The sequence below is a fragment of the Peromyscus californicus genome, unplaced genomic scaffold (genome assembly GCF_007827085.1).
Source record: "Peromyscus californicus insignis strain IS unplaced genomic scaffold, ASM782708v3 Scaffold_24__1_contigs__length_46423439, whole genome shotgun sequence".
In the NCBI taxonomy this organism is placed as follows: domain Eukaryota; kingdom Metazoa; phylum Chordata; class Mammalia; order Rodentia; family Cricetidae; genus Peromyscus; species Peromyscus californicus.
Window position 1 is genome coordinate 4,881,596 of NW_026294535.1, and position 22,334 is coordinate 4,903,929.

Genomic DNA, 22,334 nt, shown 5'->3' on the forward strand with positions numbered 1-22,334 from the left:
GCAAAGGCATGGAGGCAGGAGCAGGAAGCCAAGGACTCTCGTCTCGAACCTTACACGTGAAGCAGAGAAAGCCAACTAGAAATCATTCAGTCTTCTAACACTGAAAGCCCGCCCCGAGTGACATGCCGCCTCCAATCAGGCCACACCTCCTAAGCCTCATCAAACAGTGGCGCCAACTAGGGACAAGATTTCAAAAACATTAGACTACAGGGGACATTTTCCACTGGAGCCATCCCACCCCAATATCCAAGGGGTCCACTCCTAGTGTCTTCCTTATTACCCAAACCCCAAAAGTGATGGAGAGGTTACCGAGGGCTCACCATGTGGACAGACAGAGGAACAGCAGTGGAGAAACACCACATGGTAAGGAACTATAACGAAGGGACCCGATACCAAAGCAGAGGGGACATCTGACCTGATGTCCTGAAGGGTGGGAGCATCCTCAATCAGAGGGAACAGAAAACACACGGTTCCTAGCATGATAAGAACTTGGTTCCCGTAAGGAACTGAAAGGTGGTAGACCTGGAGTCCAAGGCAGAACATGACCTCAGGTCACGCTAAGGACTCAGCTTTCAGTTTTCAGGGTAATGGAAGGCCATCGAGGGTGCAGGTTTGAATGTTCCTCAGCAGCACACTCAGGCCAAGGGTTGGCAAATGGCTGGGAGTGGAGGTTAAGCAAAGCTGGAGACCGGGTTCTGGTTGTATAAAACCCCAAGCCAAGGGTGATGTTGGCTCAACCAGGGTGGCAGCAGTCGAGTTGGCACACTGTAGGTGAGGGCGGAGGTGCGTCACCAGAGATATTGTGGGGTCCACGACACACAGAAGCATGGCCGTGCTGCTCTAGGCTTAGCTGGGGTTGGAGACAGGCTCGCTGCCTCTCCCACGATTCGTTAAGAACCGAACCATGAGGCTGGGAAGGTGGCTGTCAGTATAGTCCTGGCCAAGCTAGCATAAGGACCAGTGCTGTGGGATGTTCTGTATGGCAAATGTGTTGCTAATTAGTCAATAAATAAAACACTGATTGGCCATTGACTAGGCAGGAAGTGTAGGCGGGACAAGGAGGAGAATAAAGCTGGGAAGTGGAAGGCTGAGTCAGAGAGACACTGCCAGCCGCCAAGATGACAAACAGCATGTGAAGATGCCGGTAAGCCACGAGCCATGTGGCAAGGTATAGATTAATGGAAATGGATTAATTTAAGCTGTAAGAACAGTTAGCAAGAAGCCTGCCACGGCCATACAGTTTGTAAGCAATATAAGTCTCTGTGTTTACTTGGTTGGGTCTGAGAGGCTGTGGGACTGGCAGGTGAGAGAGATTTGTCCTGACTGTGGGCCAGGCAGGAAAACTCTAGCTACAGACCAGAGTTCGATTCCCCCAGAATCCATGTTTTAAAACGTACACACTCACACAGCGGGGTATAACACAGCGTGCCTCTCACCCCAGCAGAGAGAAGGATCTGTGGGGCTCATTGCTCAGCCAGTCCAGAGGATCAGTGAGCTCCAGGTTCAGTGTGGAAACCTGTCTCAAATATGATGTGGACTGACTAAGGCCCCCAGTATCAACCCCTGGCCTCCACATGAACACACACACACACACACACACACACACACACACACACACACACACGCATGTACATATATGTGCCCCACGCATAAAAGAACTAAATTATAAGCTGGGTATGACATTTTATGCCTTTAGTCCCAGCACTCAGAAACAGGTGGATGACAACAAGTTTGAAGCCAGCTGGACTGGGGTGAGTGTGAGGTCCTGTTTCAAAGTAAATAAATAAATAAGGATCAAACCATGCATCAACACACACATACACACACACACACACACACACACACACACACACACACACACACACACACACACACACACACCAAGAGGCTACAGCCTCCTGAAGCTTTGCGAACTGGCTGCCACTGCTGCTGGCCACTGGTAGCATCACCCTTATGTAGCAAGGGGCTGAACCCCCACTGGCTTTCCTCAGGGTGGTTCTGAGGTCTCTGCTGTCAGAGGAGGCTCCCCGGGCCCCCCTGCCATGCTTAACTGCTAGCAGAACCCAGTGTCCGGGCCAGACCCGAAGATAAATTAATTGACCACATCCTATCCAACAGGAAACCTAATAGCTGACTATTTTAGACCCATTCTCACTTCCTCTCGGCTTCCACAGCTGGTGGGCAGTCAGGCCCACAACATAGACGGTATAGAGGGATGGAGGGACTGCTCAGAACTGGGGCATTCAAGACCTAGAGGAGCAGATCTGGAAGACCCATGGGGCCCTGAAAGGGCATCTGTGTGGTCTGGCAGAAACTGTGGGCAAGATAGGTTGCCTTGTGGTGAGGCCACAGAGTGGCTTGCAGAAAATGTCACTCCAACATCCCAGAGTGACATCCTCTCACTATTTCAAAGCAGCAGCCAGAAAGTCAAATGTATCAAAACGTTTATCCTAGCTGTTTTAAAAGATTGGGTTTTTTTTTTTTAAATGTTCAAGAAACTGATTAGATTCAAGTCCGCCCAGGCCTTGCCTTGTAGGCACAGCTACAGAGCCCACACGGGGAAGCCCTCTCCAGTCTGCTGTGTGAGTAGTTGTGTGTGTGAATGAGGGGGGCAGGGCGGGGACGGAGAGAGACGGAGGGGGTTTGGGGGTTTGATGGAGAGAGACGGAGGGGGTTTGGGGGTTTGTTTAGTTGTTTTTCTCTCCTCTCCTACCTCCCACCCCCACTTCCTGTTTAGAGGAGGTCTGTTCTCCAAACTGACATCATCATCCACACACAGCTTCCTGGAGAGGTTCTACGGTCAGGCCGCTGATAACCATCACCTTTCTAAGAGCCCACACATGCCTTGCAGAGGTGGCTGGACCCTCATCAGAAGCACTCCCCACACCCAAGCTCCTTCCTCCAACAGCTGAGCACACCACAGGCACATCACCACCTCAGCTGAAATGACATCTCACCCGCCAACCGCCTGCCAACCGAAGGAGTCTCAGTCAGGAGGCTGCTGACAAAATGCCTTGCCTTGGGTGTCTTATAAAAAACTGACATTTACTGCTCAGCTCTGGAGGCTGGGAAGTCCAAGACTGAGGTGCAGGAAGATGTGGCATGCAGTGAAGGCACCCGGGTTCTCACTATGTCCTCCCATGAGTCAACAGCCGGTCACAGGGCTCCCCTGTACTAAGGCACTAGTCCCACTCAGGAGGGCAGAGTTCTCGGGCGTACTTCCCAAGGACCCACCTCCTAATGCTGCCCACGCAGGGCCAGCCAGACTTCACGTAGGAATTCTGGGAAGACAAGCACTCCTTTGCACGTTTCCTCCCTGTTACAGGAAGCGCTCCTCACTGACACTAGCCCCACACAGAACAAGGGTCTCAGCAGGGTACAGGTACCTGTAGCCACATGGTATTGAGACACATGGTTCCATCTCTCCTAAGCTGGTGAGCAAGCCCATGGCATTGAGATGCATGGTTCCATCTCTCCTAGAGCAAGCCCATGGTATTGAGATGCATGGTTCCATCTCTCCTAAGCTGGTGAGCAAGCCCATGGTATTGAGACACATGGTTCCATCTCTCCTAGAGCAAGCCCATGGTATTGAGATGCATGGTTCCATCTCTCCTAGAGCAAGCCCATGGTATTGAGATGCATGGTTCCATCTCTCCTAAGCTGGTGAGCCAGCCCAGTCAACCTCAGCCCTAAGGACAATCTACAGCTACCGAAGTGGCCACATTACCGAGCCACCTGTCACCAACACGTGAGCGTTCCTTTCCTGCAAAGCCTGCAGGGAAAGTACTTTCTGGTGACAACAGAGTTCTCTCTTCTCAGCTGTCTGAATAAACCCTTGCCCTTCTAGGTTCAGCCCTCTGAACAGGCAGAGCACACAGTCAACAAAAACTTACCACGAGCACCTGAGGAGGCAGTCTCCGCCCTCCTGAAACCCGCCATCTTGTGTGGACAAAAATTGAAACAGAAGTATCTACGCTGAGGTCCCATCAGCAGCCTGGAAGAGCAGCCAGGTCATCCTGGCTAGGACATGTTCACACACTCTGGTGGGAACACGAATGCACACAACATTCTAGAAACCAACCTGGATACACCGACCAGGAGCCTTCGGGTGTTTACAGTGCATCAGAATCCCTCTTCTGAACGCATCTTTGAAAGAAGCCCTTAGCAACCCAGATGGGACCTGGATGAGACCTGGAGGAGGAAGACTTGTCTAGAGTGCATAAGGCCCCAAATCTCCATCCCCAGCACCATGGAAAGAAGGGAAGGAGGGAGGAAGGAAGGGAGGGAGGGAAGGAGGGAGGGAGGGAGGGGGTTAAAAAGAGAAAAAACCTGAGGCTTGAGAGATGGTTCAGCAGTTCAGACTGCTGACTGCTCTTCCAAAGGCTCAGAGTTCGAATCCCAGCAACCACATGGCGGCTCACAACACCTGTAACGCCAGCTCTAGAGGAGCTGATGCCCTCTTCTGGCACCAAGCATGCATACTGGGCACATAAACACATGCTGGCAAACCACCCATACACATAAAAATTTTAAAGAGACAGGAAAAAAAAGCTTTTTCAGAGCTGTTCAACAAGAAAGCAGGATTAAATTAAAATGCATCCACGTGACAAGATAGTGTGATGTTTTCCGAGAAAACTGTGTTTCAGCGCTAAGTGGTAAAAGCAAGACACACCATAATACATGTGTTTCGTCATCAAACCAGAAGGTGGCCAGATCCTTCTGGGTGACATGGATCAAGAATGACATTTTTAGAAGTGAATCCTTGTGCAAGGTTCTCTTTTATACGTTTGAATCCATTTCATCATCAGTAATATCCACACAACACACCCCAAATGCTTTATTGAGGCGCCATCGAGTAGTCAAGAGGGCTGATGGTGAAGAAGGAATCTACCAACGGTGATAAATTTTACACCAAGCCGGTGGGCTCCACTGAGACAGAGGTCTTCTGTGTGCTGCTCCCTGATGTTTGCCTGGCATTCAGGAGGTCCCTGGTGTCGATGTGAAACATTCAATAAAGTCCTGTCAGCAGAAGGACAGGAGTCCAGCTCAGACCTTCCTTCCCCCACGGTGTTCTCCGACCTCCCTTTTCTTCTCATCACCCTTAGCCGTGATCACAAAGGACCAATGCTACCCAATTATAGGTCCATAGTCACTCGCTAATGCAAGCTGTCTGCACGCTGGGACCAACTCTCATTCGGATTGGTCTCCTAGGCTAGATAAATACTTGCATGCGGGATGGAGGGGTGGGCTGATGTTAGCCCCTCGGTAGACATGAATGGCAAGCATTCGCTTTATGAATAGCTCTCCTAGAAGTGCTGAGGACTGCTAACAGAATGAGATCTGAGCGGGGAAGAGGAAGGAAGAGTCTAAGCCGTTGAGTGTAAGAAAGTGTTGCTTTTCGCCTCCTATGCTTTCTTATGGAAAAACAAAAATTTCTTTACAACTCCAAAACATAAAAAAAAAAAACAAAAAAAAACCCAAGGATCCACAGTAATGAGATGAGGGCTCCAGGAGCTCCCTTCCCCCTCCAAGGCTTCTTCTGGCCCTCAGCGATGAGCTTTGAGATCATTTAAAGATGCTGTGTTGAGTCTCCCTGCTAACAACAGTGGGGGAATCCGCCCAGAAGAAAGCAACAGCCGGGCTGTTCCCAGAGGACGCCCCACCTACTGCCCTCTCTGCTCAGCTGCATCCCCTTCCCGCCGTTCTACAGCAGATCAAACACTCTGTGATGTGGACAAATTCCTCATCCATTCCCTAGGAAAGCTAAGGAGGAATTGTCACCCTCCCGTGAGTGACAGCATCCCTTTGTGAAGAAAGACCCTTACGAGAATTCTTCCAAAGTACAACAGGGGAGGCCTACGTTATCACTGAGTGACGTGGACAGAGAGCATCCCTCTAAAACACAGGCGCTTGCTGTCCCTGGCTGACTTTTTTATGGAGCTGAGGATCAAAGCCTTGTGCATGCTGGGAAAACATTCTACCCTGGAGCTACATCCCTGGCCCTGAAGCTAGTATTTTAAGCCCACAGCTGTCTTTAGGAGGGTGCCTCACACTCACCCAACAAAAGCTGTTTTGCTACAAGTGACTACAAGATTATCTGCTCGGTTTCTGCTTTCAAATGTGTACTTCCGATTCCGAACAACAAAATCATTCGCAGAGCCCTTCACACAATAGAATCTCAGCTCTTAAAAAGCGTCATTATCTATTTCTTACATTTGTAAAGTTAACTCCCAGACCCATACTCTCAAGTGTAAGCACTCCCTTAATGAGATCTTCCCGTCCCTAAACACGAAATCCCAACAAGTTCAAGTACAAACTCAAACCCATCTTCTGTCTGTCTGTCCACACACACATGCCCCCTTCAAAACTTGGTGCCCACCAGTCATTGTATTACATTGTATTACTTTTTAAAAATTAAGTCTTTGGGGATCTGGGAAGATGGCTCAGTTGGTTAAGAACTTTCCAAGCAAACCTGAAGACCTGCGTTTGATCCCTAGAGTCCACAAAAAAAGGATGGATGTGGTGTGCATGTAATCCCGGCACTGGGGAGGCAGAGACGGGTGGACCCCCAGGGCTCATTGCCTAGCCTACTTAGTGAGCTCCAGGTTCGTAAGAGACCTTCTCTTCAAAATACAGTGGGTGGCACCTGAGGAACAACCCAGAGCTAACCGCTGACCTCCACGTGAGTGTGCACACACATGAACACACACACACATATGAACACGCGTACAGATACACAGAGAAAATTATGCCTTGGGGATGCTTCTTCCCGTGGTAATGAGGTGGCTAAGGAAGACACAGGAAGCACTCTGGGGCAGGAAGATCAGACTCCACCAGCCTCGGGGCCTCAGGAGAGAGAGGAGGCCTTTGGCCCAATTCTGTACCATGCCTACCCAGGGCAGCTGCAACCCGAGCCTAGCTATAGTGTGAGCTGGGCACAGTGTGCGGTTCTCCAGGGAGGAGGCACACTCTCCCTCCCTCCTGCCTCTCCACCCGAGGCCCTCTGGGAGTGAACCTGGGGCACCATTAGCCACTGAGAGACTGAAACTTAACCTCTGAGGCCTATAATTTTTGCAAACAGTGGAGTTTTGAATCCAGCCAGTGAGGGCTTTTAAACTCCTTCTTACTCTGTACATTTGTGAATAACCTTCCCTCCCACCAAAAGATAACAGGAACTATTCCAAAAATGGCCCCACATTCACTTCGAGAAAGTGGGCCTTTAAATTCTGGCTTTGTGCTAAAACAAGAGAGTTTAAATTCAGCTTAAATTTCATCTTCTGGAAAACAAAACCCTAAACCTTCTATTCTATAGCTTGCTAGTCTCAAGAATAAAAATTTAAACTTGAGAACACCAAGAGATCATGGAACCCCCCTCACCCCCCCACCCCACCCCCACCACCCCCGGCCCACCAGCCCAACGCTCCACCCTGTGGCCTCCAGTCACTCACTGCTTCTCTCTCAGGCTGGCTCTGCACCTGGAAACCACTTCCTCCCCTCGAGATAATGCAAATCAACCACCCTATGCTCTCTGCTTCAGTACTGGTAACCCCAGTCATGTCTGTCCCACCCCCTGCCCCCCGAAACCAGTTCACCCTGCCTATTTCTGTCCATCCCCATACAACCAGTGTTATTGGGGCCAGGCTTTGTGCTCAGGCATTATAAAGGAAATGTAAGCCTCTCCCTGAGAGCTCTGGCCCCTGCCTCTTCCTGGAGATGGACTGAAACAGCACAGTTTGTTAGGGTCCTGTACAAGGCAAGCCTCGGAGTTCACAAAGAACCATCTCGTACCTTCCAGGCTGGAGCGGCTTAGGCCCACACACAATTCTACAGCTTGCATCTCTTCCTCAGTAAGTCCCCAAGGGCAGAGCTCAAACCCAGGAGAGAACATGTCATGCACAGAGTGTGTATGTGTGGGGTGGGGGGCGACAAGGAAAGTTCCTCCCATCCTTTGCAGCTACTCTAACCTGGTCCAGCAGCCACTACTCACACAAGGTGACTGAGTACTGGAAAGGGGCTACACTGAACAGGGACATGCCAAGTACACACTGTAGTTCTGAAGACAGCGACAAAAAAAAAAATCAGAAAAGATTACCTTTTTTTTTCCCTTTTGAAACAGGATATCATGCAGCCCAGGCTGACCTCAAATTTGTTACGTAGCCAAGTGACTTAGTTAACTTTTCTATTACCATGACCAAGGAAGCTTATTTAAAAAAAAAAAAAAAGCATTTAATTTGGGGGCTCATGGTTCCAGAGGGTTGGAGTCCATGCCTGTCAAGGGGCGGAGCACCGCATCAGGCAGGCAAGCAAGGTGCTCAAACAGTAGCTGGGAGCTCATATCTGATCCCCAAGCAGGAGGCAGAGAGAAAGCTAACCGGGAATGGCTGGGCTTTGGAAACCTCCAAGCCCACCCCCAGAGACACATCTTCTCCAACAAAACCACACCTCCTAATCCTTCCCAAACAGTTTCACTAACCAAGGACCCAGTATTCAAAAATGAGCTCATGGGGGCCACTGCCATTCCAACTAACACCCAAGAATGACCTTGAACTCCAAATCCTCCTGTCTCCATTTCTCAAGTGCCGGAATTATAGATGTGCCTAAGCCGTCCCGGAACTCACTATGTAGCCCAAGCTGCCCGGAGTTCATAGCAGTTGTCCTGCCTTGGCCTCCTGAGTTCTGGGCTCTCGGGTGCGAGCTGCCACATACAGTGAAGGCTCTGTTCTAGACATGGGGATACTGCAGGAAACATGGCACCGGCCTCCAGGAGCCAGTCCACAGCATTTTAACATCACGGGCATGCACCCAGAAGAAGGCCATCTGCCGTGTCCCAACCAAGAGCAGGCAGATGAGGTTTCACCCCAGGAATAACATGTGAACTGGATTTTGACCTCACGACACATCTCGGTTGGAGGCAGATGGGGGACATCTGAACACAGCCAACAGCTCCAGTCCCCAGAGGGCTGGGTTCACCAGGGATACAGTGTAGAGTAAGGGGAGAAGGGCGATCACTGAATGGCCCATCCACTTAGCCCACAGCTGAGCTCAAGGCTCTTGTGAAATAATTAGCTCTTGACCTAATTAGCTGAAATCAAGACCAAGAAGATGGGGTCTGGGGGTGGGGTAAGAAGTATGGCTATGGTGGCGGTCAGTCTGGGGTGGGATAAGAAGTATGGCTATGGTGGCGGTCAGTCTGGGGTGGGGTAAGAAGTATACTATGGTAGTGATCAGTCTTAAGCCCAGATCCTGGAAGAGCTTTCCAGTCAGGTAACTCCCTGAACCACAAATCGTCCACATCTCCATCTGCATAATGGGATTGTCAGTTGCCTACTTAATAAGACTACAGGAGTGACCTAAGGACAGAGACGACACGCTGGCTGTCACACTTAGTAAATCACCATTTTTCCTAGTGTTATTAAACATCAGAAAAAATACTGTGTGTGCATGCGAAATCCAGAGGTTGATATCAGGTGTCTTTACCAGTATTTTCCATCTTACTTAATGTTCCACTTTATTATTATTGTGTGCACATTCTTATTATTGTGTGTGTATGTGTGCCATAGCAAAGGTTTGGGGGTCAGAGCTCAATTTTGTGGAACAGGTTCCCTCCTTTCACTTTTTCGTGGGTCCTGGGGATTGAACCGGAGTCTCCAGGCTTGTGCAGCAAGCCCCCTTACCCAGTTAGCCTTTCCTCCACCTTATTTTTTAAGATCAAAGCTGGAGCTCACCAATTCAGTTTGCCTTGCTGGTCAATGAGCTCCAGGAATTCTGCCTCTGCCTCCCTAGTGCACTGGGATTACAGACATAGCCACACCTGCCTTCTTACGTGGGTGCTGGAGATCCAGATTCGGGTCCTCACGCTTGGGCAGCAAGCCCTTCCTCACCGAGCATCTCCCCATCCACCACAGCTACTACTATTCTGAACCAGACTGTTCTTTGTTGTGGGAGCCACCTGTGTGTGATAGGGTGCTTAGCAGCCTACAATCCCTCTGTACTGGAGAAGATCCAAATCCCCCTGGGTACTTCTCCTGGGGAGAGAAGAGAAGGCAAAATAGGCCCCAGGTAAACCACAATATTCTAAATCAATATTGAGAAGGATCTGGGGTGGCAAACTGGGCCTCACGCCTGTGAGGACGGAGACCTTTTCTGGCCTGGAGGAAAACGTGAGTGCTGACAAACTCCCCAGCCACCATGAAAACCCTAATGCCCAGAGGTGTGCGGGGGACAGACGTGCCCTTGCCGTCCGGGTGCAGAACACAGGGCCTGGCTCAAATCACCGTTATGGAATCTTGGTCTGGTGGCAGTGGCAGCGTGGACCCCAGCCTCGGCCATAATCGCCATTCACAGAGCAAGCTCCATGGCCCCGAAGTGAACTAAGAGGTGACTGGTCTTGAAGTCCTCCTAAGCACACAGCAGCCCCAGGTGGAGCCAACGGCCAGCCCACTCTGTCCTCACCACGAGCCACAAGGACAGCCATGACACATATGGCTGTTTTCACCGGCCTCGGAGACCAACTTTAGAATGGGTGCAGGGACCAGGGCCCCACGCAGGTTATTCCTCGTGTCATTTTTTTTTTTTATAGGGGATGGCAACCTGCACAGTAGTTACGTGCATAATGGAAGGGGAAGAGCTCTTCGGGCATTCGGCATGAAACCACAGAGTTGACTTTTTTTTTTTCTACCAGATATACATGCTTTTGCAAAATGCTCCATAGGGACAAAGCTAAGACTGGCACTGGCAGGGAGGTGAGCCAGTCAGCATCCAGAAGGAGCTTCCTCGGAGTCTAGACATCGGCAGCTCCCAGAGAATCTTACAGTGCATGTGCGCTCTGGGTGAGAGCTGGCTCGGGTTCCAGGATGAAATGTCAGCACTACCGTAGACATGAAGATGAAAAACAGAGGAACATTCTACAATTATCACAATGTATCGTTTATAATAAATGCATCATTTATAACAACCCTCTTAGCGTGCTTACCCATGCAATCCTCCCCACACCACCCAGAGGACAAACAGATGAGGTGGCCGTATCTCAGTGGGTCAACTTCATTCAGTCACACATGTCGTGTAGGTTACTACACCCTACAACTGGCCGCCACTTGCCCAAATCATGGGGATGGCAGGTACCAAGCCAGAGGCTGTTTATGCAGAACCATTTAGCAGGATCATGGGAGAAAGGTCCTCACCCCTAAGTTCCAGTCATTCTTTACAGTCCTGGGAGTAGGCACGGGGAGAAACACACCTCCCTCTGCAGTGAGGAACCCCAGGTAGCTGTTCAGAGCAACAGGCATGAGGCCAGCTTTAACTCCATCAGTGTCTGTACTTGACGAAGTGAGATTCTGTAAGCCTGCCTTCGCTCCCGGAAAGCTGCGAAAATAATGACGTGCCGACGGTGAGGATTAATATATAGGAAACGCCTGGGCCACGCTGGCCTCCGTGAATAAATAGCTTCACTATTTCATCGGCTCATCAGCTCCATACACTCGTCTCCTTCAATCTTCAAGCCACCTTATCTGAGAGGCCCTCCCTCCCTATTTCAAACTGCCAGGCGCCCCCCCGGGCTGCCGTCTCAAAGCCCCTTCCTCATTTCACTGTTTTCTCCATAACATTTGTCACCGGCACACACGCCCAGGAAACACACATCTGTTATGCTCCCCTGTCTAGACTTGTCGTCCACGAGGACGCGGTTGTTTCTCTGCTCTGTCTCCAGCACACAGAACTGAGCCTAACTCACTAATAGTCACTCAACAAAAGATCTTGAGAAATATGGAATGGGCGCGGTGGACAGCCAAGGCCCACATGCTGCTGCTCTCTGGGTTCCAAATTCTGTACGTGTGCACTATGGGGAGTGTCCACATCCAGGGAGCTAAAGCTGAGGCGTGTGGCCAGTGAGAGCTGTGATCCCTCTCCTGGGGTTCCCTGAAATGAACAGCTTTGAACTGAAATCCAACCACTGGTCCCTTCCACCTGAGGTGTCTTTGTGGGCGCACGCACGCACGCACGCACGCACGCACGCACACACGCTCCAAAGATCATCCATTAACTATTCAAGAGAGTGGGGAAGGGCCCTATGCTGACAGGACCTGTTTCTCTGAGACACAGGAACCAGTGATGTTGGAACAGCAGCCCTTGCCACATACTTAGTTAAGGTCAAACTGACCCCCCACAATGCTGGGGTCACATTGGACTGTTACCCAAGGGGCAGGCACTTCTGATAATTACTGATATGCTAAAGACAAGCCCAGATGACACTGAACCCCAAAAGGGTCTGGGAAGGGACCACTCGACCTTCCACTTATTATTTAATATAAAAATGAAGCTGGGGCTAAGGACATGGCCAAGTAGGTAAAATGTCTCTCGTGCAAGCACGAGGACCTGAGTTCAAATCCCCGGCACCCACGTAAAAAAGACAGGCACAAACAGCACCTGTCTGTAACCCCGGCACTGAGGGGCAGAGCCGGAGGATCCTCAGACTTTATCAAGGAGCCCCAAGTTCAGGAAGAGTGCCTATCTCAAAGAACAGTCAGAGAGCTAGCAAGTAAAACACCAGACACCAACCTCTGGCTGCCACAAGCACATGCGTGCATGAGCGTACACATGCACATGCACACACCACCGCCGCTGCCGCCGCCGCCGCCGCCGCCACCACCACCAAGAAAATGGAAATGCATCCTAGCCTGATCACGGATACCTACAACCTCAGCACTTGAGGAAAAGCAGGAAGATCAGAAGTTCAAGGTCAGGGTGGTCTACAAAGGTGTCTCAAAACCAAAAGGACATGATCTGGTGTAAAGAACACAAATTATCAGAAACAGACACTCCCCACCCCCTTCTAACCTGTCGCCTGAGGTTACACACCATTTGTGACATTTTGGACAAGTATTTTGAGGTTTGGACAGACAGGCAACCAGAAAGTAGGAACCACAGTGGCCACCTCAGGAATTCCCCTGCTCTGGGCGTATTTCACTAACTGGATATACACTGAGAAATTCACGGAGGTTTGCAGATGCCGTGGTCAGTTTGAACAAACGTACCGTAATGGAGAGAAGGCAGGCTGAAGGTCACAGCGCAACCCAGGGTCCCCAGAAAATGGCATCCTTTCTGGGGACCACCAGGCCTTCATGGGCCACATTACAGTGAAAAAAAGAACCACAGAATCACAGTTAGAAGAGTCAATCAATGGAATTACCCAGAACTCAATGGAAAAGTGAGTATGTAGTCACCGTGACCTTTTCCTAGATATTCATATGACGATATAGTAATGTGCGTAAATTATTTATAAACAGAACTTATCGGGAATGGCCGCTCAGATCTGTAAGTCCTGTGGCTATGTGTCCCTCCTTCATTCTACCGTTCTTCTAGAACGTTCCACACCACACCAGAATGTTTGGTCCTGACTTACCCAACCTGGCTGGTCCCCCTTGGTCCAAGGTGCATGGCTGGCCAGGAAGGGTTGGAAGACAAGGCTTTGGGCCTCGGCTATCTACTCTCTGAATGTCTCCTAAGCCCCTCGGGCTGTTAGGATGCCCGTGACAAGACCCTTGCCCTGACATGTCAAAAGAGGAAACGTAACAAGTCAAGTCCTAACTGCGATACATTTCTGAAAGGGCTGGAGGAATGGCCCAGGGCAGGGCTTGTGGACATACTCCTCCCAGGAAATCTGTCTGTCTCTACTGAAGTTCAAGTCCAAGCCCCACGTTAAATAACTTACTCCCCTTCTCATTCCATTCTGGCTTTTTTGTTTGTTTGTTTGTTTGTTTTTGTTTTTCAAGACAGGGTTTCTCCATGTAGTTTTGGTGCCTGTCCTGGATCTCATGCTGTAGACCAGGCTGGCCTTGAACTCACAGAGATCTGCCTGGCTCTGCCTCCCAGGTGCTGGGATTAAAGGCGTGCGTCACCATCGCCCATCCCCATTCTGACTCTTAACCAACGTCATCACTAATAATAATAATTTCAAAAAGACTCCAGGGCTAGGGAGAGGCAGTGAGGTGCTCGCCTTGCCAGAGTGACAACCTGAGTTCAATCCTTACACTGACCTTAGAGCCCACATTAAAAACTAAAACAACAAAACTGGTGGTGGTTATGTCTGAAACCCCAGTCCGGGAGAGCAGAGGCCGGTTCCGCAGCCAGCCAGCCTATGTAGAAAGTTCCAGGCCAGAGAAGGACCCTACTCCCTCCCCGCAAATCAAAGATGGGCCGTGCCAGAGGGAAGACACGGACTCCAGGGGTTCACCTCTGATGCACATATGCGCTCACACACATATGAACTTGCACACATGTGTACCTGTACACGTGAACACAGAAACAGAGAGACAGAGACGAGCATCAAGTCAGGGTCTCTGTACACAGGGTAAGCAAACACAGAACCCCGCACGTCCGCACCCCAGCCAGAGCTGGAACCTTCCAGAACTGCCTTTGCTCACCCCCTGACTGAGGCCACAGAGCATGCTGCGGCTTACAAACAGTCCCTTCAGGATTTATAAAGGCCTTGGAGGGTAGAAGCTGTGGAGGCGCATGGCTATTTTATGTCCTACTAAGAGGGGAAAGGGCTGCTCATGAGGGGCAGCACAATGGTACGATGCCATCTACTGCAACCCAGTCAAATGCCAGCTGCACTAAAATGTATAAAAAACCAAGTGTCACAAAGCATAGCTATTCACAGGGCAGGGACTGGGGTACCCAGCCTCAGACCCAGGTCTTCCACTCCCAAATCACCGGTTCATTCGGCCTGTTTTTACCAGATGCCAACACAAGCCCACAAGCTTGTGTGGGTGGTTTTTTTTCTATCGATTGTACCTTAAATGTTACTTCTTCAAATACTGAAAAATGGAGATGATCGTGTGTGTGTGTGTGTGTGTGTGTGTGTGTGTGTGTGTGTGTGTGTGTGTGTGTGTGTATGTGTGTGTGTGTGTGTGTGTGTGTGTGTAGGGGGGTTGGCATGATGAGCACGCCAATGAAGGGCACTGACGCTGTCTCAAGATAAACCAAGAATGTCAGCAAGAGGCCTTACCGTCAGCTCTGCTTCACTTTGGCCACCCTGCCTTCCCCAGGTTCCTGCTCAAACCCCTCCGCGCTTCCCTCCCTCCCACAGTCAAGGCCAAGCCCTGCACCCCCCATGGTCTTCAGCTGCTTCCCTCCCTCTGCGCTGGGCACCCTGAGCACCCTGAGCACCACTGGGAACAAGACGCAGCCTTGGTCTGCTCTCGACTGAACACTGTGTGGGCTGGACACAGCTGGGACCTTCGCTTCCCTGACGTCACCGCGTCAACGGCATTCCCTGATCTCCTTTCTATCAAACTGCAGCTCTTGCCTTTCATATCCCTCGACTGTCTTCCAGGGTCTGTTCCTCTTCTTTCCCTCTGACAAACTGCACACAGTGTTTACATCTCCACTGGCTTGGTGTCTGGCCCACTACAGGTTCTGTGCGGGCTCGTATGTGTGCGGTGGAGTCCTGAACACAGAACAATGCCTGGCAGAGAGAGGGCACACTCTAATTCCGCTTGCAAGTGTCACAGAATCACATCTGACCCAAAAAGTATAAATCGTAAATTTCAGGAGATTCTAATTGATAGATCAGAGGGGGTCCCAAGATTCAAGAAAAGACAAAAATAAAAATAAGTAAGTCAGCAGAGGGACTTCTGCTATCTTCTCCAAATCTACCCTCAGAAGAGGCTTGCTGGCCAGGACTTTCGGGACAGCATGTGTCCCCTGACCCCCAGAGTAAGAGGAGGACCGTCTCTCCACGAGTTTAAGAAGGGAAAGGGTGGTACCAGCACTGGGAGCCTTTGATTTCCTGTTTTTAAATAAGTGGGTTGCCTGAGCCCATCATAAGCAGAATGATTTTCAGTCAGACAAATACAAACACACTTGCCACCCGGGTGGAGGGTGGGTGCCCTCTCCCATCACCCCTACCCTCAGAAAGTCCCTGGCCAGCCTTTCTGTGGTGCTCAGTCACCCCTCACTTCAGAGAGCAAGAAAGTGAACACGTTGGCTGGACTCCTCCGAGCTCTCACCAGGGAGGGAAACCCTGTGGAGGCACAGACACTAACTACCCAGGGGAAGATTCCAGACTCAGAGTGTCTCATCTGCCAGTTACTCAACACCGTTTCCAGCTTCCTAACGGCCCCAGTGTTGAGACCACCCTGGCACCTTTTCAAGCGATGTTTCCGTAGGTAAGAGAAAAGCAGCCCTAAGTGTTGGGATGATCCTAAACTTATTCCATACATAAGCAAAACGATTCCCTGATGTAAAATTAACCATGTGTAACAACATAGAGATACTGAACCAATGCTCTGCCCGGGCTCAGGGAAGGGCAGACACACACAGAGTTCTCTAAACTTTAAAGGCTGTGGTTAAACTCTTGTCTCAAGTTTTAATAATGACTCACCAGAGTGGTATATTTGCATAAAACAGATTTTACTGATACAAAATGCATTATGGGATCTCAACTATATTACATATATTAATATATATATAATATATATATATATATTATATATATATGATACATTCCCCTTATCTGAAATGATTGGGACCAGAAGCTTTTTGGATTTTGGACAGGTTTTGAATTCTGGGAGCTCTACACATGTATAATGAGGTCTTTTGGGGACTGGACCCAAGGCTAAGCATGAAACTCATTTGTGCACCACTGTCCCCTTAAATGCAGCCTGAGGTGACCCTATATATCTTTATTCACCTGTGTTTTGACTACGGCCTATCACGTGAAGCCAGCTGTGGAATTTTCCACTCCTGTTACCGTGGTGGCTCTCAAAAATCTTTCCAATGTTAGAGCCTTTTGGGTTTCATAATCTCTGGTAAGGGATATTCAACCCATGTATACATTCTACACTATAGAGGGGGAAAAAATTCAGTTGCTTCTGAGTGGCAAATAGTGGGGGATTGTTTCTCTTCTCTAGATCTCAAATTTACAGATAGAATTAGAGATTACAATCATGCTTTCATATGTATTCTATGTTCGGCCTGATCCAATACGTCTTTAAATAAAAGCTGTAATCTTCCCATACATCCCACCCAGGCGAAGAATTCCCAGTGACGGTGGAAGTGAACAGACTGCAGAAGCAGAGAAGAATGGCGGGCGAGAGGCTCTCCTTGGCAGGCTTCTCCAGGAACAGTAGCTTTTAAACAAAAACCACAATCCTAGTGAGAAGCACAAAAGGAAGGTGGGAGACGCACTCCCTCCCAACACAGCGCAGCCTGTGGCCTCCAGCTTTGCAAGGCACAACATGGCTCCATCAAAGGACGGTCCTGCTGTCTTGGGCAAGCATGTGAGACATTTTAAAGAGAGAGGATGAACTTCCCCTGCTGCATTCATGGAGGGACTCACAGGGGTGAAGAAACCACAGGCGTGTGATTCTGACCAAACTCAGTAGTTCACACCTGTGGAGGTGTGCGTCGTGAGCATGGATTGAAGTCAGTTAGCTGACGGAGGTCACCCTTCTCCGACATCCAGGACATGGAGAAGTATCTGCCAGCACCTGGTGCCTGGTGCCTCGGGGGCAGTGCAGCCCATGGTGAAGGCTCTGGTCTTAATGGGTTTAAACTGGGGCCAGTCACCAGAGAACTGGGAGTATGGGAATGATGCATGGACATGCCCCTGCAGCAGAGCTGGAGGTTGAAGGCAGGCGCTCTTGATCAGCCCCGAAGCCACTACCTTCCTGGAGCTGGAGATGAGGGTCTACTTCATACATTCAGCCAGCAAATGTTTTGTGGACAGCCTTCTATGCGTCCGGCCCGGTACAAAACGCCTGGACTAGTAGGAAACCTAACACCCTGTCCCTGACCTCCCGCCCCCCCACCAAAAAAAAAAGCACTTCATGGAGACTATTAACTCAGAAGGTCAAGGATTTCTAAAGAAACCTGCCTAACTGTCAGGGGCCCACTCCTAAATCTTCAGCTGCGTAACCAATGGCCAATTATCTGATGGCCAATTACTCAAGTTCACAATTGCCCAATCTTATGAACTAGAAAAATACAAAAGACAGAGGGTTTCTGACTGGAACGGGAGAGGCATTTGCCAGCCTGAGAGCTGGGCAGTGTTTTGGCTTTTTGTTTTTGTTTTTGTTTTGTTTTTCCCCCTCCTCACACCCTCCAACCAGCAAGAAAACTTAAAGGAGTTCATTTCTTTCACATACTGCTTTTCTGTCTCACAGACAGGTATCCAGAGAACTCCTGCTAGAGAGCTTGAAATCCAGAGGACACACAGTCTGGGCTGTGTTGTGGTCCTTCTGTGTCTGCCAGGCTGATCCTGAGAGACTTCCCGGGCTGTACCACAAGACTTCCAAGACTCAAGGTCGCACCACTTTCAAATTCAAAGCAGCAAGGGCTGGAAAGATGGCTCTCCAGCGAAGAGCCCTGGCTGCTCTTGCAGAGGACCAAGGTTTGGTTCCCAGCACCCACATCAGGTGCTCACAACCACCTGTAACTCCAGCTCCAGGGGATTCAAATCCGCTTCTGGACTCAGCAGGCACCTGCACACATATAACACACACACACACACACACACACACACACACACACACACACACTGTTCTTCCACAGAGCCCTGGTTCAATTCCCAGTACCCATATGGAGTGGCTCAAAACCATCTGTAACTCCAGTTCCAGGGAATCTAATACCCTCTTCAGACCTCCATGGGCACTGCACACACACACACACACACACACACACACACACACACACACGGCAGGGAGGAAGTAATTAAAAATAAAATAAATCTTCTCTTCAAATCTAGAAAAAAAATGATTTGGCCTCAATTATCAACAGTAGATGTTAACAAAATAAAAGACAAGAAATAAAAAAAGTAGTACTATCTCCAAGGCATATTTTCATGCCCCCATATAGTATTAATGACAGGGGCTCTGTGACACTATGTATAATTTCGAGTGAGAACTTTCATCTAGACATGTGCAGGTTCATATCCAACTCAACGTTCTGAAAGTAGCATCGACCCTGCACTAAAAGGCGGGTCGGGAAAAGCAGGCTCCTCGTGATATGAGTTATAAACAAATGCCATTTCGGGGAGGGGAAAGGGGTCCGAAAGGGACCGCCAGAGCAGGATCAAAGAGCAGTGTTCAGTCCAGCACAAGCTTAGACATGGTGTGGTTCCGGAAAGTTACACTGCAAAAACCCTAAAGCCACTTCCAAGCCAATTAGTAAATTAATAAATCCTGATGAGAGCTGGAAGTGTAAGGCACCAGTTACAGGTTACAAGTTTCTCCCCCAGTGTCTCAGCTAAGGACTGTTTCCTACTTGACCCACAGGATCCAGGCACATGGGATTTGGATGACAATTCACAGGTATAGGGAGGTTCAGGTACATTCCTGCTGTACACTCCTAAGCACTTCGGCTGAGAATTACCGGGCATGCAGCATCCCAGCAAAACTTGAATAGGCCTGAACAGAGCTCTGAAGTCTAGACCAAATCATTGGGCCCTTTGTTTAAACAGCAGGAGCCTCATTATATCTGCATACCAACCTGTCTTGTAGCCCTCTGGGGAGAGAATCTGGCTTGGTCCCGGGTGGCCCCAGGAGCTTGGCACTCTTGAGATGCCCGTCTGTCTGGTCCCACCCTCTTGCAACCCAGAATGCCAGCAAAGTCCATTTTTAAATTCCCTCAGAAGTTCCACAACCACAGGTTTGAGTGAGGAGACAAACACTGCTTTACTTCGCTGACAAGAAACTAAAAATACGAGCTGCAAACAAAAGCCATCTTTTACCAGGACTGGCTGGGGTGTCCTGGGGTTCCACATGGTAGAGCACAAGACCATATTCTTGGCAGCCAGGCTGCCTCAACAACTGTTCCACAAGGAAGAGGGGCCAGTCTGTCCCTGTCAAGGAATCCCACAGCTGGCAGCCCTGCTTGGTTGATGCAAAGAACAGCTTGATGGCTCTGCCATTCACCAAGAGGCAGGCTCGTTGAATTCGGGGCCGCCTCTACTGAAAATGTTAGACACACACTTCAAGAAGGCGGGAGGCAAAACCAACCTCATTTCCCTGGAAGGAAATGTGTTTCCCTCTCCCTCCTCCCTGCAGTTAGAAAAGTAAATGATTACTGTGGCAACTCAGAGGCGTCAAAAAAATGGACCTGGATGCTAACGTGGCCCAGCACAGGTCTGTGGATCCAGGATAAAAGAGGATAAAAAGGGGTTCCTGACACCAAGACTAGGTGGCAACACAGAACCTTCTCAGAAAGTCCTACCTGTTGGGCTTCTAAGCTGTGCGGCACAGCCGGGCCCTGCACCCCCTTCTCGTCTAGTCCAAAATTTTCCTTCTGGAAACCCCAACCCCCCCGGAAGAAGGGAGCCTGGGCTCTCCCTATTCTGATAGCAGACGTGGAATTTAGCCCAAACCAGCGAGGATGTGAGGAAGGATTCGTTCTTGTGCTGCGGAACCTCCAAATGCTCAGAACCCGAGAGAGAGAGGGGATGAGCCTAGAAACTGCACAAAGTATGTCCAAGAAGAGCTGTGCTGGCCAAACTGTGACCCAAAAAGCTCTGGAGTACCTAGCTCGGGGTCTGGGGCCGGAAGAGGGTGGGCCAGGCCCTGGAGCACTAGTTGCAAGGTCACTGCGGAGCTAGACCCTGGGGTGTTTCGCAAAAGATAGCACCGGGTGGAGGGAAGCGCCGGGAACCCACCCTCTCCCCACACCTGCTCTGCGCAGCCGAGCCGGGAACACGTGGTAGCTCAGCTTAGGGCTTCTCAGGCGGCTGCAGGGACCCATTACCTCGCCCGGGCGTGCACCACTCGCCCCGGGGTCCCCAACCAGGAAGAGGCAGCGCTCCCTGGCGCAGAGCAGCCGGCTCCGGCGCCCGTTTCATCCCAACCCTCAACAGCAACCTGGACCGAGTTCTGTTGTCCTCCCACCAACCCTAGACCCCGGCAGCTTCCAACAACCCCTACCTTTCTCTGCCACCTAGCCAACAGATAAGACACAAAGAGAAAAAAAGAAAGGAAAGACGGGGGCCACACACGCCGTCTCTTCTTACGATCTCAACCTACAGCCCGGAGCTGGGAGAGGAAGAGGAAGCGCACCTTCCGTCTTCCCATCCCAACTCTGTGACCCGCGGATCCCGGCAGCAAGGAGCCCCGAAGAGGCCGAAGGAAAGAGGTGAGGTTGGAAGAAGCAGAAAGCAGAGCGAGAGAGAAGAAAATATCCAACAAAACCACGCTAACGCGCCCCCTACCTGGGTGCAACATACTTTGGAAATAGAAGATGACCAAGATAAAGGATCCCAAGCAAGTGGCCAGCACCATCCGGCAAATTCTGTTCATCCTCATCACTTCCAGCAGCGCCGGCTTCATGGCTTTGTCCTGGCCGCGGGGACCCGGCTGTCCGGGAGACGCGTCCGGAGCGCAGAAGCGGGGACCCCGCCGCGGGGAACCAGCGCCCGGGAGGCTCAGAACGGAGCTGGCCGAGCTCCCGAGCTGGATCCCTCTAGCTTCACCGAGGTTCTCCGAGCCCCCAGCCCGGGTCTCGGGGGGTGCAAGGCGCGGGAGTTGGTGTGCAAGTGTGGAGATGCGTGGCCCCGGCCGCGCGCTCCTGCCGGTCCGCCTAGCCTCGGCTCGATGCTCCGCCGCCTCCTCTGCTGGCGCCTGCGGCCGCCGCTGCCTCCTCGCGGGCCGGGCGACCGGGATGCCAGAAGGAAGGTGCCACCGCCGCCCCGCACTGGCCTCTGTGACGGTCCAGGCCCCCCTCCCTCCCTCCCTCGCCAAAAGCTACTTCATTGCGCTCCAGTGATCTATATATTCCAGGGTTGGGTTTTACCAAACGCAACTCGCAGCCCCCGGCGAGGGGAGGGCGCCGGCGAGCTGGGAGGGCGGGGCCGCGCCGGGGCGGAGCGTCGCCTCCCCCCGCCCCTACCCGAGACGTGGTCGCGTCCAGCTGTTTCCCCGGGAGTCCGGAGAGCGCAGCGCGCTCCCGCAGGGTCCCAAAAGCCCTCAGTCCCTGGGCGGAGCTGGGCCGCTGTCTCGAGGTTGTGTGAACGTTTCCATGACAAAACCCGGAGGGGGAAAAATACAAATAAGATCGCCCCCTAGTCCTGCCACCCATTCTCCCGTGGGGAAAGAAGAGTGGCGAGAAGCAGGTTGGGTGTCTTTGGCGAATGGGGGCTCTGTGGCACGCGACCGTTTAAAATCCCTGGGAGATTTAGTAGGGGAAGTTGCCCCCAAGCTCTCCTGAGAACGAGTGCCCTTTTCACGATGATCGAAACTAGGCCTTTTCTTTTTCCTTTTCCTTTTTTTTTTTTTTTTTTTTTTTCAAAGGACAGCTCATCTTGAGGGCTGCTTTTGCAAAGAGGTTAGAGAACGGACCTAAAGTCAAGG

The 22,334-nt window shown here is 50.8% G+C and overlaps 1 protein-coding gene across 2 annotated transcripts in view; it reads right to left on the reverse strand.

Annotated features, from left to right (window-relative positions):
- The window catches only part of Chst11 (carbohydrate sulfotransferase 11), a 219,302-nt gene extending 197,644 nt beyond the window's left edge, over positions 1 to 21,658 (reverse strand). Inside the window, exon 1 of one of the 2 annotated variants that reach the window (XM_052752992.1) lies at positions 21,212 to 21,658. In XM_052752992.1, the coding sequence (XP_052608952.1) occupies positions 21,212 to 21,314 (103 nt within the window). In that variant the 5' untranslated portion in view covers positions 21,315 to 21,658. Of the gene's footprint in view, positions 1 to 21,196 lie in introns of both variants that reach the window. The other variant, XM_052752991.1, reaches the window with a different exon arrangement.
- Between the last annotated feature and the right edge of the window lie 676 nt (positions 21,659 to 22,334).